The sequence below is a fragment of the Xylaria bambusicola genome (genome assembly GCF_022495145.1).
Source record: "Xylaria bambusicola strain CBS 139988 unplaced genomic scaffold F5B22scaffold_9, whole genome shotgun sequence".
NCBI classification, from domain to species: Eukaryota; Fungi; Ascomycota; class Sordariomycetes; order Xylariales; family Xylariaceae; genus Xylaria; species Xylaria bambusicola.
Window position 1 is genome coordinate 746315 of NW_025953562.1, and position 16973 is coordinate 763287.

At 47.6% G+C, this 16973-nt stretch overlaps 4 protein-coding genes across 4 annotated transcripts in view; 3 read left to right on the forward strand and 1 right to left on the reverse strand.

Moving 5' to 3' along the window:
* F5B22DRAFT_662528 (acetyl-CoA synthetase-like protein) overlaps positions 1-6258 on the forward strand; it is a 28197-nt gene extending 21939 nt beyond the window's left edge. The window contains exon 7 of the mRNA XM_047980451.1: positions 57-6258. Coding sequence (XP_047833421.1) covers positions 57-6128 — 6072 coding nt within the window. The 3' untranslated portion in view covers positions 6129-6258. The remainder of the gene's footprint in view (positions 1-56) is intronic.
* Positions 6259-6262: 4 nt separating this feature from the next.
* On the reverse strand, positions 6263-8533 carry F5B22DRAFT_596742 (uncharacterized protein). The gene is made up of 4 exons (XM_047974260.1): positions 8478-8533; positions 7847-8415; positions 6968-7790; positions 6263-6912 (listed from the first exon to the last, which is right to left on the reverse strand). Exons 2-4 carry the CDS (start codon positions 8131-8133, stop codon positions 6784-6786), a joined length of 1239 nt encoding a protein of 412 aa, XP_047833422.1. The 5' UTR covers positions 8134-8415; positions 8478-8533; the 3' UTR covers positions 6263-6783.
* A 1039-nt stretch (positions 8534-9572) lies between these two features.
* On the forward strand, positions 9573-11479 carry F5B22DRAFT_662534 (kinase-like domain-containing protein; the record flags this gene model as incomplete). Its single annotated transcript, XM_047980452.1, has 1 exon — positions 9573-11479. The coding sequence occupies exon 1, from the start codon at positions 9968-9970 to the stop codon at positions 11477-11479; it is 1512 nt and encodes a 503-aa protein (XP_047833423.1). The 5' UTR covers positions 9573-9967.
* A 3666-nt stretch (positions 11480-15145) lies between these two features.
* On the forward strand, positions 15146-16888 carry F5B22DRAFT_644135 (uncharacterized protein; the record flags this gene model as incomplete). The annotated part of the gene is made up of 4 exons (XM_047978384.1): positions 15146-15400; positions 15463-15800; positions 15862-15975; positions 16045-16888. 4 exons carry the CDS (start codon positions 15146-15148, stop codon positions 16886-16888), a joined length of 1551 nt encoding a protein of 516 aa, XP_047833424.1.
* Between the last annotated feature and the right edge of the window lie 85 nt (positions 16889-16973).

A 16973-nucleotide genomic window follows, 5' to 3' on the forward strand; every position in this document is an offset into this window, starting at 1 on the left:
AAGGTTAACGTTTCGCAGATGCCGTGTTCACTTCAGGGTCTACAGGCAAACCCAAGGGGGCAGTTCACTCCCACGTCTCGTGGTGTACCAGTGCAGAGGCTAATCGTATTGGCCTCTTCTTGAACAACAAATCTCGTGTTCTCCAATTCGCATCATATGCATTTGATATTAGTATTGCTGACATGCTTCTGACTCTGCTCGCCGGTGGTTGTGTCTGTGTGCCTTCAGATGAGGAGCGACAGTCCAATTTGATTGACGCTATAAACACCCTGCAGGCAAACTGGGCTTGTTTGACGCCTTCAGTAACACGAATCATTGACCCCACGACCGTACCTTCCATCAAGACGTTAGTTCTCTGCGGCGAAGCTATTGCACCAGGTGATATCGCTAAGTGGAAGCCTCACGTCCATCTCCTCAACCTGTATGGTCCAGCCGAGTGTGCTATCTTGACTACTCTTAATCGCCACGTCGAAGATGAGAAGGATCCCAACAACGTTGGGTTGCCAACGAGCGCGGTATGTTGGGTCGCCGACCCTCAAGATTACGAACGGCTTGTACCGGTCACAGCCGTTGGTGAGCTTTTGGTGGAATCTCCTATTGTTGGACAAGAATACTTAGGCGATCCTGCCAAAACTGCAGCATCATTCCTTGAATACCCCTCATGGCTGAGACGAATTCGCGGGTCTGCCGCACGACGCCTGTATCGGACGGGTGATCTTGTTCAGTACCTAGAAGATGGCTCAATGAGATATATTGGCCGAAAAGACACGCAAGTCAAGCTGCGAGGTCAGCGAGTTGAGCTAGGCGAAGTAGAGTTTCACTTGCGACAAAGGTTCCCAGGTGCTCACGACGTTATTGCAGAAGTCGTCAAACCCAGTGATGACGATAGACCACCCGTGCTGATGGCCTTCGTCCACTTAGACGGGAACGACGCGTTGAATCAAGATGAGCCGACAGATGACTTGTCTATCTTTGGTGTCCCAGATAACCTTTTCAAACAGGCCGTAGTGACAACAATGTCCCAACTAGACGGTGTATTACCGATCTTCATGGTGCCCACTATCTTTATTCCTCTCATTCGGATTCCCTTGACAAAGACTGGCAAGACCGATCGACGAGCTGTAAGGATCGCAGCAGCTAGTCTTACGCGTGAAAAGATCCGTTTCTACACGGAGTTGAATTCCGCTAAGAGGATACCAAGTACCGAAGCAGAGCACCGCTTCCAGCGCTTGTTTGCCGAGATATTTGATCTCCAAGTCGAGGACATTGGCGTAGATGATCATTTCTTTCGACTAGGCGGAGATTCAATCCTGGCAATGACGCTAATTCCCATGGCTCGCGAGTCAGGTTATGCCATAAACATGTCAGACATCTTCAGCCATCCTAAATTGTCCGACCTAGCTGCAGTCTCTACTAGGACCGAGGCTTCAAAGGTTTCTACACTAGCTCCGTTTTCCCTCATTGGCGATAGCATAAGTAAAAATGAGCTGGTTCAACTTGCAGCAGAGCAGTGTCTAGTACCAATTGACCAGATCGAAGATATATATCCTTGCACGTCTCTCCAGGAAGGCTTGGTTGCCTTGGTTGCCAAGCGCCCAGGACACTACATTGCGACCTTCGACTACGAGCTGGCTGATGCCGTTGATATTGAGAGATTCAAGTCTGCATGGAATTACACGGCAGATGTCAACACGATCCTAAGAACGCGTATAATTCAATCTGACACAACAGGGTTCCACCAAGTCATTCTCCGAGGCTTGATTGTCTGGCACACTTTTGATGATGAAGAATCGTACGAAGCTCACTTGAAAGACGCCAGTATGGGAGTCGGCGACGTGCTGGTACACTTCGCTCTAATCTCACCGAATCCCAATGCCAAAGGGGGTTTTAAATTCCATCTCACGCTTCATCATGCCCTGTATGACGGTTCATCATTACCAAGACTATGGAGTCAAGCCCAGGCCGCTTACGATGGCAAACCTCTAATCCCACAGCCCTTTAACCAATTCATCGAGTACATCACGACTACCCGAGGGGCTGACAAATTCTGGAAAGCCGAGTTTGAGGGTTTGAATGCCCCTATCTTTCCATCTTTGCCTTCATCCCGATACATTCCCGATGCAAGCTCGTCACTCGAGTATAAGATGTCAGCAATTGACCTTCAGGCGACTGAGTATACGGCTTCAACGACAATTCAGTTAGCCTGGGCTGTTATCATGTCCTGCTACACCGACACCGAAGATGTACTTTACGGGTTGACTGTTAATGGGCGCAGCGCCCCGGTGCGAGGCATAGAATACATGACTGGCCCAACTTTCGCTACCTTCCCGTTACGCACGCGCGTCTCTCAAAAAGACACTATACAGAAGTCTTTGGCAGCCATTCAACAGAAGACAGTCAGCACGATGCCATATCAGCACTATGGCATGCAGAATATGCGCCAACTTAGCCAAGAAGCATCCACAGCTTGCAGTTTCCAGTGCCAGCTAGCCATCCAGGCGCCAGGTGGTACCGATGCAGTTGAGCTACTAGCCAACGCCGCAACCAAGCACGAAGACTATGGCGCTTTTTCCAACTACGCTTTTGTCATTGTCTGCCATCTCCCTGCGAAGGGTGAACGTGACATCATTGTGACTGTCAATTACGATGAGAGTATAGTAGAACCATTGGAGGCGTCAAGAATGGTCCGACAATTTGAACACGTGCTTCGTCAACTACAGCGATCGCAGATTGAATCAAAGCCACTCCTTATCGGTGAACTTGATCTTATTAGCCCTGAGGATCGTGAACAACTCGCCAAATGGAACCAAGATATTCCACCCTCCTCTGAAATGTGCCTTCATGATACTATCTTACATCACGCTCTAACCCGCCCTAATGCGCCAGCAATCTCTGCATGGGACGGAGAATTGACGTTCCATGATCTCGACGTTATGTCCAGTATCCTATCCCAGCAACTTCAATCCCGGGGGATTCGGCCGGGTGCATTGGTGCCGCTGCTATTTGATCGGTCTAAGTGGGTAGTGGTCGCAATGATGGCGATCCACCGAATCGGAGCCGCCTGTGTCAATATCGACCCAACCCACCCCAGAGGTCGAGTTGAGGAGATATTGAACCGCACTGAGGCGGAGTATATTTTGACATCTCCTCATCATGAAAAAGCATTGGCCTTTGAAAACATCACGATTATCACTGTGCCCATCCCCGGTGAGCACCCTCGGGCCAAAGACTTCTTAGCACCTCAAGTCAATCTTCATGATGCGGCCTTCATAATCTTCACCAGTGGAAGCACAGGCACACCAAAAGGAATCGTCATGGAGCATTCCAACCTAGCCACAAGCATACATGGTTACAGCACTCAGTCATACATGACTCAGAATACACGTGGTCTGCACTTCGCTTCATACGCGTTTGATGCCAGCATATACGAAATCTTCGGTGTGCTCCTTAATGGCGGATGCATTTGTATCCCTTCAGAGTTTGACCGCCTCAATGATGTTGTACCTTTTATGAAAGAACACAATGTCAATTGGGCACTGTTTACACCTTCATTCTTGGCCCTCTTGGAGCCTGACACGATCCCGTCTCTTGAGACCGTCGTTCTTGGAGGTGAGGCAATCTCTCAGGATAATGTCCGCACCTGGGCCTCGAAGGTGAGATTAGTGACTGCCTATGGCCCCGCTGAGGCCACTATCTGCGCTATCGGGCCATTGTCGGAGACTGGCTGGAAGCAAGGGACTCTCGGGCATGTGACTGGAGGTGTGGGATGGGTTACTATGCCATCTGATCCTACACGTCTAGCGCCTATTGGTGTTCCGGGCGAATTAGTTCTTGAGGGTGCTGTGGTCACACGTGGCTATCTGCGTGATCCAGAGAAAACTGCAGCCGCATACATCACCAACCCGATCTGGCTACGTCCATTCAGAGAAGGTTTTCCTAGCTCAAGGGTGTATTTCAGCGGTGATCTTGTCGTGTACAATTCTGACGGAACTATCCGATACCTTGGGCGTCGGGATACGCAAGTCAAACTCCGCGGTCAAAGGATTGAGTTAGGTGAAGTTGAGCACCATGTACGGCATTCGTTTCCCAACGTCACTGATGTGGTAGCTGAAGTTGTCGCTCCAAGCGGCAGCCCTCCTACACTTTTTGCTTTTGTTGCCAATGTGCTTCATTCAGACGACCGCCTCGAGAGCTCCTTGTTCCGGGCACCTAACATAGAATTCTTAACCCAAAAAGAAGCAGCAACTCGCAAGCTTAACAGCGTTGTCCCTAGCTACATGGTTCCGTCTGTTTTCATTCAGGTATCCGAAATACCTCGTACAAGTAGTGACAAAGCCAACCGGCGATTACTACGAGAAGCTGCCGCGACCCTTACCAAGGATCAGGTCCAAGCCTTCTCCGGAAGTAATAGCTTGAAACGTAAGCCAGAAACACAGAATGAGAAGCTTCTACAATCTCTCTGGGCCCAAACCTTCAAGGTGGGCTTGGATGACATTGGTACAGAGGACGATTTCTTTCATCTTGGAGGAGATTCAATCGTGGGGATGCGGCTTGCAGCTATGGCTCGTCGACAAGGCCTACACTTACCAGTATCTCACATTTTCCAATATCCCACGCTTTCTGAACAAGCTAAGGTTGTTACGACATTGGCATCAGCCGCGTTGGCTGAGAACTACCGCCCGGGCTCATTACTAGGCATAAATAGCCTCTCTAGCTTTTTCAATGCACAGCTCTCAGCTCAGATTCCACGATACAAGGCAGAAGATGTCGAGGATATCCTTCCCACAACAGAGCTTCAGAGCTCTCTGCTCCGAGGCAATAATGTTACGTACAGCCGCTTGCATATGAGCAATACTCAAGTCGATCCGAAACGGCTCGAGGCAGCATGTCGCGTTCTTGTTCGCAAGCATGCTATCCTTCGGACAGTTTTCGCTACGTATCGCGACGTAATACTGCAAGTTGTCTTGCGCGACGCCGCATTCAAGTTGATCGAAATTAGTTGTGATGAAGAACTTGACAGTTTTTCAGAAAGACTGTGCCACCAATACGCTACTTCGCCAGTCCCATTTGGCTCTCTACACTTCCAACCATATCTAGTCTCCCGTTCTGAGTCTGATCACATGCTTATTGTCCGAATGACGCACGCTCAATATGATGGCGTATCTTTCCCCATGATATCTAAAGATCTCACATCAGCATATAGCACCCCAGTGCAAGAAAGCAGCACCGCCCCCTCATTCGCCCACTACTTGCGCTACCGTTTAGGCCATCAGACTACATCCGGTGAAGCACACAAGTTCTGGAGAGAGTATCTGCATGATGCCGAGATGACCGACAGTGGAGCGCTGTGCCGAGGAAAGTCTTCACACTTGCTCAGGAATGATGCCGAATTTCTCGTCAAACCACTTCGGGATATTCCACTTCCCCTCACTCCAGAAGGCATTACACTAGCCACGCTTGTCAAGGCTGCATGGGCCGTGGTACTGGCGCGCGCCAGCGGTCACACCGATATTGTATTCGGCCACATCATCAATGGTCGTGACGCGCCGCTACCAAACATAGACCTCATCTCGGGCCCGTGCATCACTGTCTCACCATTCCGGGTGTCGCTGCCAGCATCTGTGCTTGCCGCAGAGAACCATAACGATGGCAACAAAGAGGACAAACACTGGGTAGTGCTTGACCTATTGAAGCACGTACAGGCACAGTACACCCGCAGTATGCCACATGCCAACATGGACTTCAGAGATATTCTCGCCAAGTCCACAACTTGGGCGCCCAACACAGAGTTTGGCAGTGTCCTCACACATCAGGACGGAAACATTAACCTCGGCGGTTCTTTGGGCGAGTCAAGTCCCATTGCTACCTCTACCAATGATGGCAATGAAAGCAAAGTTCCTGCGACCGAGACGCCATCGTCGCAGTGGAAGACAATGGATTTGGGAATTCAGCCACACTTCCACGTCGTCACATACCCCGTCAATAGAGGCGATGAAAAGAGGCTTTTCATTCAGTTTGCCGTGTCGAGCCATCGCATCCATCCCGACGATGCTGATCTTGCGATCGATGCACTATGTCGCACTATGTCTGAGTTTTCGAGTAATCCGCTTAGCAGATTGAGGTTGTAGGGATTTGTTTGGTTCATTTCTAGATCATATTGGCATGGGTTTGACAGCTGACTGTTAGAGCGGGCGATTATGGCGCAGGCATATGGTATTAAATGTGTATTTTCTTTTATTCATACTCCAACGCAATACAAATAATTTGTAACAATGTTATTGAAATCTGCTAAATTCCTTTTTCCGTATCGTAACTAATTCCCATTTGGCGGCATACAGAGAAGTTAGGCGCTGTTGCAGTACCTACCTACCTGCTGAGTGAGAACAGGGGCAACCCTAGCGGGGACTCTGGGCACGTTACCCCTATTCACTCTAAGCTGCCACTAGGTCAGTCTTCTACCAACTAGGCTTGCAACAACAAAAGTTCTTTTCAGATATGCCTTCATATCGATCTTTATTGCAAGCACATCGTGAGCGACGCCGGAACATCTTATCAGCACATGCAGCTTCAAAATGGGACCATGTCAGACATGGTCGGACTAATTCCAAAGAACCGAGAATAATCACAGTACCCCGCTCGGCAGTGACATCAATCTGAGCAACCTAACGGACGTCTTAATCATTCTTTTAGAGAACACAATGATATTTCAAAAATTCACAGAATCCGTCTTGTCACCGTAGACCCATCCCAAGAACTTGACTACCTCGGCTTTTTGGCCTTACGTTAGTAATCACAATTACCGCAATACCCGCACTCCTTATCACAGGCAGTGTAGTCTTTCATAGGCGAATATGACTCATATTCTGATTCTCTTCCATACCTGTCACGTTCATCATCGGTGAGATACTCTTCCTATATGACATCATTAGTTCATGCCTCTGGATGGTGCATAGGGACGTGAAAATACCTCTATGAATTGTCCCGGTACGTTCCTTGCATGTTTATGGCGAAGCCGATCTTGGTGCACTTCTTCGTCTCGATATCTAGAGCTCTGAAGCATCTCTTCGCTTGGGCCATATGTGATGATATGCTTGATGTTGTCTCTGTTGCGAGTAACCCAGCTCGCTGAAGCATCCGATTCAAATACCCGGCTAATGATTCTCTCAAGTTTCACGCGACCAGGTGCCTCTTTATCCTTCAGGGAGCTCATGTGGTTCAGAGTGTGAGCCACTAAGTCTATGATGTTCGTAGGGTTGACTGAGTCCACAACAGAGAGCTCAATGCAATCATTCAAGAAGATGGCAATGTTTGGGGCAGTCAGTTCAGACTCCCACAGATCTTCGTAATCAATCCCCAGTCCTAGTTCTCTATTGACCCAGTCAAGGGACAATAGGGATAGAATGCTGTTCGAGCCCAGGTTTGACCTCAGTCTAGGAAGAAGGAACTGGAGAATTGGCTTTAGAGTCGATATCTTGGTCGAGCAACTGACGAGAAGTTGGGCCAAAGTGTCTTTCTCGTGAAGCTCGACTTCACTAGAGTGATGCCCGGGAGCGAGTGAGCCAGATGGCTCGGGCGGAGACAGCTCAGGATCAGGATCGGAAGGTGGACAGTCTTGACTAGGCCCCCCTTCCTCCCTATTCTGCTCTTGCTCAGGGCTCCTAGATGCCAAGTCGATATCTCTAGAAGGTTGTGCTAGGTTAGCTCGCCAATGATGAGTGTTGACGGGGTTCTTCTGGTATAAGTTGACGTCGAAGAATTTGTTGTGTTGGTCGCATTTGAAGTTCTTGAATCTGAAAGGCCGAACAATTAGTATCAGCATGGTCCTTGCAGTGAAAGCACCCCTTACGAGTTCAATTTTTCGAAGTTCTCCGGAATAAGTTCATTCTCGGTGACTTCGAGGAAGTCCGAGCTTCCACTAGCTGGGACAAAGTATCTTATGGACTCTTGCGGCCCATAGTTGACCTGTCTGACAAGCTGAATTGCATACGCCGCGCTGCTTAGGAGCGAAGACTCGTCCGCAGATACCACAGGGTCTGACTTGGCCCAGCGCATGAATTGAGTGAACTTAGGTTCATGGTCGACTAAAGTCGGCCGATAAGGCTTGATAGACGAGCAGCAAAGTATGGAGGGCATTTTGAGGTTGACTAGTACAAATAGATTATACGACGATAACTACGAGGAGATCTAGGAATTATAAAATGAATTTGGAAGACCTTGTCATATTGCGAAGAGTGTGATTTAGGCCAGTACACAGATTCATAATAGGCACTACCAATATGTTTCTTACAGGGTTTTGAGATCAGAGCCCAAGCGAGCAGCCAGTAGAAATCATTATCACGGAGACTCAAGATTTGCTTGACTCAATGGAACGAAATGATAGCGATCAGGCTCCGCCTCTGGTGGTATCATTGATGCCTAAAGCTGGGTAACACAACATTCAGCGCCGCTTTAAAACAGCTGGGTTATAGATATCTGACCGATGCTCTTTGCGCTTCTAAGAATCTTTTCGTAAGTATTGACACATTGCGACAATAGGCGCATAGGGGACCACATCCAACGGGCACTAGACTCAAGCTGCTGAATTGGATGAGTGTATAGCTTGCTCCTTGGGTCATCTATACTTGAATAGGCATTCAAATAACTTTAATCATCCGGGAACGAGGCGATCGTAATTTCATCGGATTGAATTTAACGAAAAACTCAAGATGAAGCCAGTCAACAGGGGATCCATCTCCCCATCAGCCCCCCCTGTGAAACACCATTACTGGTCGATATATATGGTACAATGAGATTCCGAAACTCCGAATGCACGCCGACCAATCATTCTCATTGCACAGCTTCACTACATCCCTGACAAATTCCCTAAGCCGCAACAGCCATTCTGTTGAAGTCACGTTCTGTCACAGGTTGCAGCAAAGGTCTACTGAGTTGTAGCCCATTGTAGGTCGACTTGGTATAATTATCCTGCGCAAGTTCTGCACCTTCTTCCGCGCCACGCGTCTGGGCGCATTATCATCTTTAAATTTATCAAGAACGTTAAGTTTGACCGAGAAATGGCTTTAGGTAGTTCATGCTACTGCCTACTCATGTAGCCAAATTAGCATACACATGGGACTGCCTAGGCCTTTGCCTCATATTGAGGGTCGAGCTGTCGCGGCCTAGAGACAATGAGCAAGACTTTACACCAATTCACCAAGATTTCTGATAGCATTATCCTTTGTACTTTTTCATTTGCCGTGGGGTTCCTCCCACTCCCGAAGAGACATTAGAACGTCTCTATATTGAAAATGCATTCGAAAGTGCACGGCTATGCGCTTATATCACCTTGTTTCTATTGTTCAATAACTAGAAATCTAGTTTTTTACATCCTATTTGCTTGTTTGTATGGGGCTGAAACCTCGATCAATGGGATTTCTAACGTCAGTGCGGTGGAGTGGGTCAAGGGCATGAAGCACATTCGTATGGAATGCATTATCAGCCACGCGCGTGCCAGGGCCTATTGAGTTAAAAGTTTGCTCATTGAACCATAGTTCGTGATCATGTTGGTTTACCGATAGCTGAATTTAAATTGTTCTGTTCTGTACAAAAACGGTGCGGGTTTACCTCTGCGTCTGATTGTGACAACAAACACACGGAACACGTTCTTTGTCCTCAAGAGAATCTGTCACCTAACAGTTCCCCTGTCTTTTGCCAAAACCAGAACATTCTTTGTGCATCGCGGCTTCTTTGTTCTCATAATGGTACAGACTACTTGCCCACCATATATAAAACTTCAACAAAGAGCCTTTCATTAACATTCTTGAAGACCCAACACGATTATTATCGAAAATTCCACATCATTCATCGCCACTATCTATATATCGCGCAGCCCGATCAGCGAGTTAGGTGCAAAGATTTTCTACCAGAGATTCACCTTTAACTTTAACCCTAAACTTGTCGTATAATACCGAATCGCGACGAAGACAAAATGGATAGACTCACTGAGCCTCCTAGTCCGCTATATGAGCGAATACATGAGATCGAAGGTGCCGAAGATGTGGAGGACTATCGACCAGGCGGCCTACACCCCGTTAATATGTTCGACATGCTCGATGGGAGATTTGAAGTCTGCCATAAGCTTGGTAGTGGCGGCATAGCGACTGTATGGCTTTGCTACGAGCAAAAATTGAGGGAATGGCGAGCTGTCAAGATCAATGCAGCTTCCCGATCGCACGACGACAGCCCTGAGATAAAAATCTTAGAAATGTTGGAAAATGATACTGCGGTCCTGGGATTGGACAGCCATGTCGTGATGCCACTGGAGATTTTCTGGATTGAAGGCCCGAACGGACGACATTTATGCACCGTGCTACCTCTCCTTGGACCAACATTATCCGATTGGCGACAGATGTCTCTCGGCACTGACGCATCGCGAATCAACAACGTTTGCTATCAGCTTACCAAGGGTCTGGAGTTCCTCCATAGCCGAGGAATCTGCCATGGAGACTTCCGCCCTGCTAACGTTCTCATGAGGCTGAAGGGCAATGGGCTTGACGACATCGAGCCTGACGAGCTATTCACAATGCTCCACTTTCCCGACAGAGGAGAAGTTTTCACCATAGAGGGTGAGCGTAGCCCACATGCTCCCAAGTGGATAATCGAGCCTCTATGGTGGTCGGAGCTCAAATGGTTCATATCGGATGACGTTGCGATAGTCGACTTTGGAGAAGCGTTTGAAAAGTCCTCGCCACCAGAGTCTCTAGGGATTCCCGACGTATATGCAGCTCCCGAGATTCTTTATGGAGGGTTGCCGGCAGGGATCGGAAGCGACATATGGTCCCTGGCATATTCTATCCTACAGATCCGAGCTGCTAGATCATTTGACTTGGTCCTCAATGGACCGCTTCGGCGAATGGAGCGCTTCGCGGGTCCGATACCTCCTCCATTTCGGCGTGCAGCCGCGGAAGCAGTGTACAATGATGAGATGCGCCGGTATGAACGATACGGTAGACGGGATGGGGTTATGTGTAAACCCATACCTCTTGAGGAGAGACTGCAATCAGGTGGTCAGAACTTGACGAAACTGACTGGCTTTGAAACTGGTAACTCAGGTGTTCGTGAACTAGAAATCGAGTTGGGCTGGGAGATTGCGGAAGAAGTTGTGATATCTGGAAGTGTCGACGAAGAAGGCAATAGCGAAGAATGGGGTGTGGTACACTACCATTTGCCAGAAGCTGAGGTGAAGGCCTTGGCAGATCTGTTAAGCCAACTATTCAAGTACCAACCAAGTCAGCGGATGGGCACTGCCGACATTTTGAAGCATCCATGGTTTGAGAAGAATTCTAAGAAGGCATCTGAACCTGCGTTTATTGAGGTAAACGATCCAACTTCAGCTCCAGCCACAGCTGCCGAGGTACCTGTTACTGACTGCCAAAGTATCCTGACGCAATCGGTTGACGAGCTTATGGGAATCAATACGAAGACTTATGCCCACAGGTAGTAGAATACATATTTCGAGTGTTCTGACTCTGCTGGCATTTATCTCCGTCATTTTTACGATATTACTGTATAACTTCTCTGCAACGGGCGTGGTCTTCAAGAACATTTAGATCATTAGAATCATTCTACCATGATGGATATGATGACCTTTTGGATTCAGGATTGAAGATAGTTTGAATCTGTCGTTATGCTAGTTAACAAGGAAATATACATAATTTCTGTCTAAGAGCTAAAAGACGATGTTGAAAATTCCATGACAATTCATTCTTGCGTGATAGAACTTAACCTTTGCGAATAAACACCCTGTGCTCGATTTATCTTTACAATGGAGATTCCAATACCTGAGATTAATAGGGGGAGGGTTTCTAATCCTCCAGACTTGGCTGGCCTCTCACTCCATCCTACATCTCTCACAGCATCGTAGAGATATTTTTATCAGTAAAATTTATAAAGGCTATAAAACTTCAAGTATCAGTTGAGCTCAATTCAGTAAGCATTTCGCAATACTGTATCACACTTTTGCGCTCAACTGATCACCCATATCCTCGGTAGAAAACTCAGAGTTAGGCGTGCACAAAGGCGTATTCATGATCTCTTTCAGGTTTGTGTACGGTTCCGGGTACTTTCAGGTTTGTATACGGTTCCGGATATCTAGCTAAGCTTGAATACTGCAATATCAAAGAAAAAAAGCCACATTTTGTAGGAGTAAAGAGCCTTTATATCTAGTGTTATAATAAAGCGTATACAAAGGCGTATTCATGATCTCTTTCAGGTTTGTATACGGTTCCGGATATTTAGCTAAGCTTCAATACTATAATTTCAAAGAGAAAAAAAGCCACGTTTTCTAGGAGTAAAGAGCCTTTGTATCTAGTGTTATAATAAAGCAGCACCTTGCGATTACGAGTATGGCGCTGGATCAGTGGAAACGAGAATTAACGATATGTGACCATGTCAACTTATAGCGGATACGGGAAAAGCAAAAGTCAACAGGATGAATCAAACAGGGACTGGAATAAGGGCGATCCCATCCCGAAAGGGGCTGGGTTGCCATTCCATCCGAAAAAACAGCGGCAAATTGCGCCCGTAGCAACCTACGGAAGTGGCACAATAAACGACCCATGTGTTAGATTTCCTACACAGATATCTCTTTGCACGTCGTAAGCTGACCTGAAGAAGATTTTATATAGATGTCAACCCCTGTTTGAAGGCAAGGAGCTAGCTCAATTCAACGCTTTTGCTAGCTGGATATGTCAAGAGTTAAAATTTACGCATATATGGATTAGGTATGTGCTTGTCCTCGAAGTAGCCACCTGAAGTCTTCGCCAACAAGTTGTTTTCGTAGGGCACATGTTCATGACTGGAAGACCAAGCGAGATGACATCACAAAACAGAAAACGCGAGACATGCAGTATGGTGAAGATAATCATATAACGATTTATCTTGGATTTAAAGAGGATTGGATTAATCTACACGGAGATGTGTATGTCGATGTGATTGGCGCTGTGGGAGGAGCCATGCCATGTTCTCTGACACCAGCGGAGTCTCTGCAGCTGCAAGATGGGAAGCGACCTCGAAGTCTTAGGTTGTATTGTTGGACCTCCAGTAATACACAAGCCCCATCGGCCAAGCATCAGGAAGCGATGAGTTCAAAGAATTGGAGGTCGGGGTAGTGACTTCTGAGATGTAATTGGTACAAGCTCCCTGTTGGCTAGAGACTCGGGTATTTGATTGGAAACAAATAGCCTAGATTGAATCTTTCATTTGTATCTACTATGTACATATATGTTCCTCAATACTGCTCATTCTGGTTTCAAATCATAGTGCGAGGTGTTATGCCTGTGCCTCAATCACATGGACTGCGTTATCTATTTGAGACATGCATTCATATTTCAAATCCCATTAGGTTTGCGAGTCACAGAATATAAACGCGAGTTGCGAAGGTTTCATATTATGGGGTGTCTGATGACTCATTGAACGTTCCACAACTGCATATTCACCAATTGATATTGCCTTTCATAAATGCCTAAGTGTCGAACCCAAAATCTCTTAGACGTGTTGAAAGTGTAGGTGGTAATATACGGTACGGGTCAAGGGGCACGAAGGCACAGTTCATGTATATAAGGCGGTCTTCTTACCTCACTTAGATCAAGTATTTCAGTTGAATGTAACCCTCATATACCTTCCATTTCAGCAAGACGTGAGTGTTCTGAATTACCATTTTGTGCCCATCTAATTCAGCATGCAGGCAGCACTTAAAAGTAAGGTTATACAGACTTTGCTTCATGAAAAAGATCAGTGAACCCAGGCAGTCAGAACTGACCCCCAACTTGTACTTAGAGTCAAACAGCCACCGAGGCCAAGAAGGAATCGATTGGCCGAAGACTTTTGCAGCTCTAGTAGATCATTATATTGTGAATATCATCGGTTCCAACACCAAACCTCTGTCCTTGTTATAATATTTCTCATACACTAATGAGATCGTTCGGAAACACTACTAGGGTATTTGAACAGCGGGCACGACAAATGCTAACCTACTCTGTCAGTGGTATCTTTTGTAGATGAATTCTTCGCAGTACCAAACAAGCTACCGTCTTCTGTTGCCCCAAACGGATCGTTCTGGAATGGGATGAGATCGACTGCTCCCAGACGATATTGTGGATACTAGCAACGAACAAGTTCAATGTTACACTCAGGTGGAGAGTATAGTTGTCGTTAGACTTCGTACGTTTAACAGCGTCGCTTTTGACAAAATGCGACATTCGACGACTACATTCTCAAGTTCTGTCAGACTCACCTACATGAGTTCCCCGCAATCCAGTAGACGAGTAAACTGGTGCGCCGGCTCGAACACGACCTCGGAAAACAATATGCATCTCATTTTGGTGCGTCACTAACAGGCCGAGTGTCATAATCATGCCATTCCTCATCTTCGCGTCCGACGAGCAGGCACTCATAGCCCACAGAGCTATTATGAGCCTGGAAGAAAGGCTCTGACGACGGATAATCATTTAAACCAATGGATATAACAACCGTCGTGAGATAATGTCTGTTTAAAGACTGAAAACGAAGTCGAGCTCTACTGTGCAATTGCGAGAGAAGGTTACGTGCTAGAGCTAGGGGCTGGGAGCATTCTAAGGGCGGTCGACGATTCCATCCATGCCGTTAGTGGAGCAGTAATTATCCGAAAGTCGACGATAACATTCCGCCGGATCAGCCGAGCGCGCAGTTTAAAGTCGGTTTAAATGCGGAAAATAGAAGTCAAGGTCTGGCATGTGCTTACGAAGGACCAAAATGGTGCGCCTGGCGTTGGATTTGGACATGATGAGGATGAATATCTGAAAAAGTTGCGCAACCGACCCCAATCACATGTCAGCGCGATGCGATGCGGTAATATATAGTAACGTGTTGTGATGTCATCGGACAGGGGCTACCTAGTATACATAGTAGATCCCAACAACCGAGCTAGAGTAGTCTATAACATCATAGCATCGTAACTTGAAACCAATTGCCGAGCTTGTTTATATTTATATACAATTGAGGAATAATTCTATGTAGTCGAGAACTTTTTGTCTTGGAACTCTAATTTCGCAGTTCAATTCATAACTGCAGTCATAACAATCCATATCACCCCCCTCCCTACCTACCTCAGGTAGCCCACCAATCCAACATGGGGTCTCAGACTCGTCTCCCCAATCCTCTCTTTCACCCTTTCCTATTCGGATTTCAGATTTTCCAATGGTTAACCAATCTTGTTTTTGCGCCTACTCCTCCAGGGCCCAGCGCACGCCTAGGAAGACCTAAGATTGCCGTCATTGGTGCCGGTATCACCGGAGTATCGGCGGCAGCGCACTGTATTGGCCATGGATTCGACGTCGTCATATTCGAGGCAGGCACAAAAAAGAACCTGGGAGGAATATGGAGCGTGAGTCAACACGATGAATACAAGATTCTGAAAGAGCAGACGAATTGACTTCCATGCCGCAGAATGTGAACACTACATCTAGCCTACAGATACACTCCGCTATGTTCAGATTCCACCCCTCAATTCGGTGGGATCGAGGATATCCCGACCGTCAGCAGATCCTCAGCCAAGTAAGGATGATATGGGAGAAGTACGGCCTGGACACGCGGACCAAATTTGAAACCAGGGTCGAGAAGTTGTACAAGGACGACCAGGGTCGCTGGATCATCAATAACACCGCCAACGGCCGTTTCGATGGCATCATTGCCGCAATTGGCACCTGTGGAGACCCCAAAATGCCACATATCGACGGAATTGAAAGCTTCCAGAAGCCTGTATATCACTCCAGCCGACTCACAGGGTAAGCTCACCACGGCTCGCTCACCTAGTATATAGCAGGCGCTTTGCTAACAATTTGGTAGTGTCGATGTCGAGGGGAAGACTATGATAATCATTGGCGGTGGTGCTAGTGCGGTCGAGGCATTGGAATACGCCTTCGAAGAAGGCGCTAAGAAAGTTTATGTCTTGTCCCGCAGGTGAGTAGCAAGTCTTTGAAGACCGACGCGGTTCCATTCGTCGAAATATTCGCTAATTCCCAATCTCAGCGACAAATGGATCATCCCTCGCAATTTCATAGTCGACATTCTGCTGTCCATGAACATCTGGGGACAAGAGACGCCGTTTTCCTGGATCCCGGAGCGTCTCCTCAAGCGCTACTTTTACCGCGATCTACGGGACATCGCGCCCGACGACAAAGGAATCTTCACCGACACTCCCATGGTGAACTCGGATGTCATGCACAAATTGCGCTCGGGTGCCGCGGAGTGGGTACGATGCGACATCGACACTTTCCACGAAAACGGCGTCTTTGTCAACAAGCGCGATAAGGGCGTGCCCAAAGGCGGGCCAGGCAAACGAGTCGACATCCAAGGCGACATGCTGGTCATGGCCACGGGCTACAAGCGACCTAAGCTGGATTTCCTTCCCGAAGATTCCTTCCAGGAACCTTACGGACCGCCTAACTGGTATCTCCAGACATTCCCGCCGCAGCACCCCTCGATCTCCGCCATCAACTGCACTTATATCTCGGCCATTGGCACCGTCGGCAACTGGCACATTGGCATCTACACGCGCATATTACTCATGTTCCTCATGGACCCGCTCACTCGCCCCTCGGCATTCTGGATGGAGCGCTGGATCGATATGACCAAGGTCCTGAAGTCCATGGCGCCAACTGGGGCGTTTGACTTTTTCACGTACCTTGAGCTCCTCTGGTGGTTCACGTTCTGTGTCGCGTTTAACCCGTTCAGATGGAAGTGGGCGTTCTTCGTCTTCTTCGGCCTGGGTTTGGTGTTGCCTAAGCGTATTGTGGAGAAGGAGGAACAGGTCCGTAATGGTATGGGTATGAACCAGGGTGCAGATAAACCAGATGTTGGTCGCAGCTTCTAATTGGTATGGCATATGGAGAGTGATGAGCTGTCGCGTTTGGTATCGAAGACGCTCTCGTGGGCGCCATGATCGCGTAACGGTGGAG

Bases quoted from the DNA above. Each gene is read 5' to 3' on its own strand.
- F5B22DRAFT_596742 (XM_047974260.1), bottom strand. From the start codon at position 8,133: ATGCCCTCCATACTTTGCTGCTCGTCTATCAAGCCTTATCGGCCGACT. The intron at 7,791-7,846 runs GTAAGGGGTGCT...TCGGCCTTTCAG, and splicing joins AACTTCGAAAAATTGAACTC to ATTCAAGAACTTCAAATGCG. The intron at 6,913-6,967 runs GTATTTTCACGT...GATGTCATATAG, and splicing joins TACCGGGACAATTCATAGAG to GAAGAGTATCTCACCGATGA.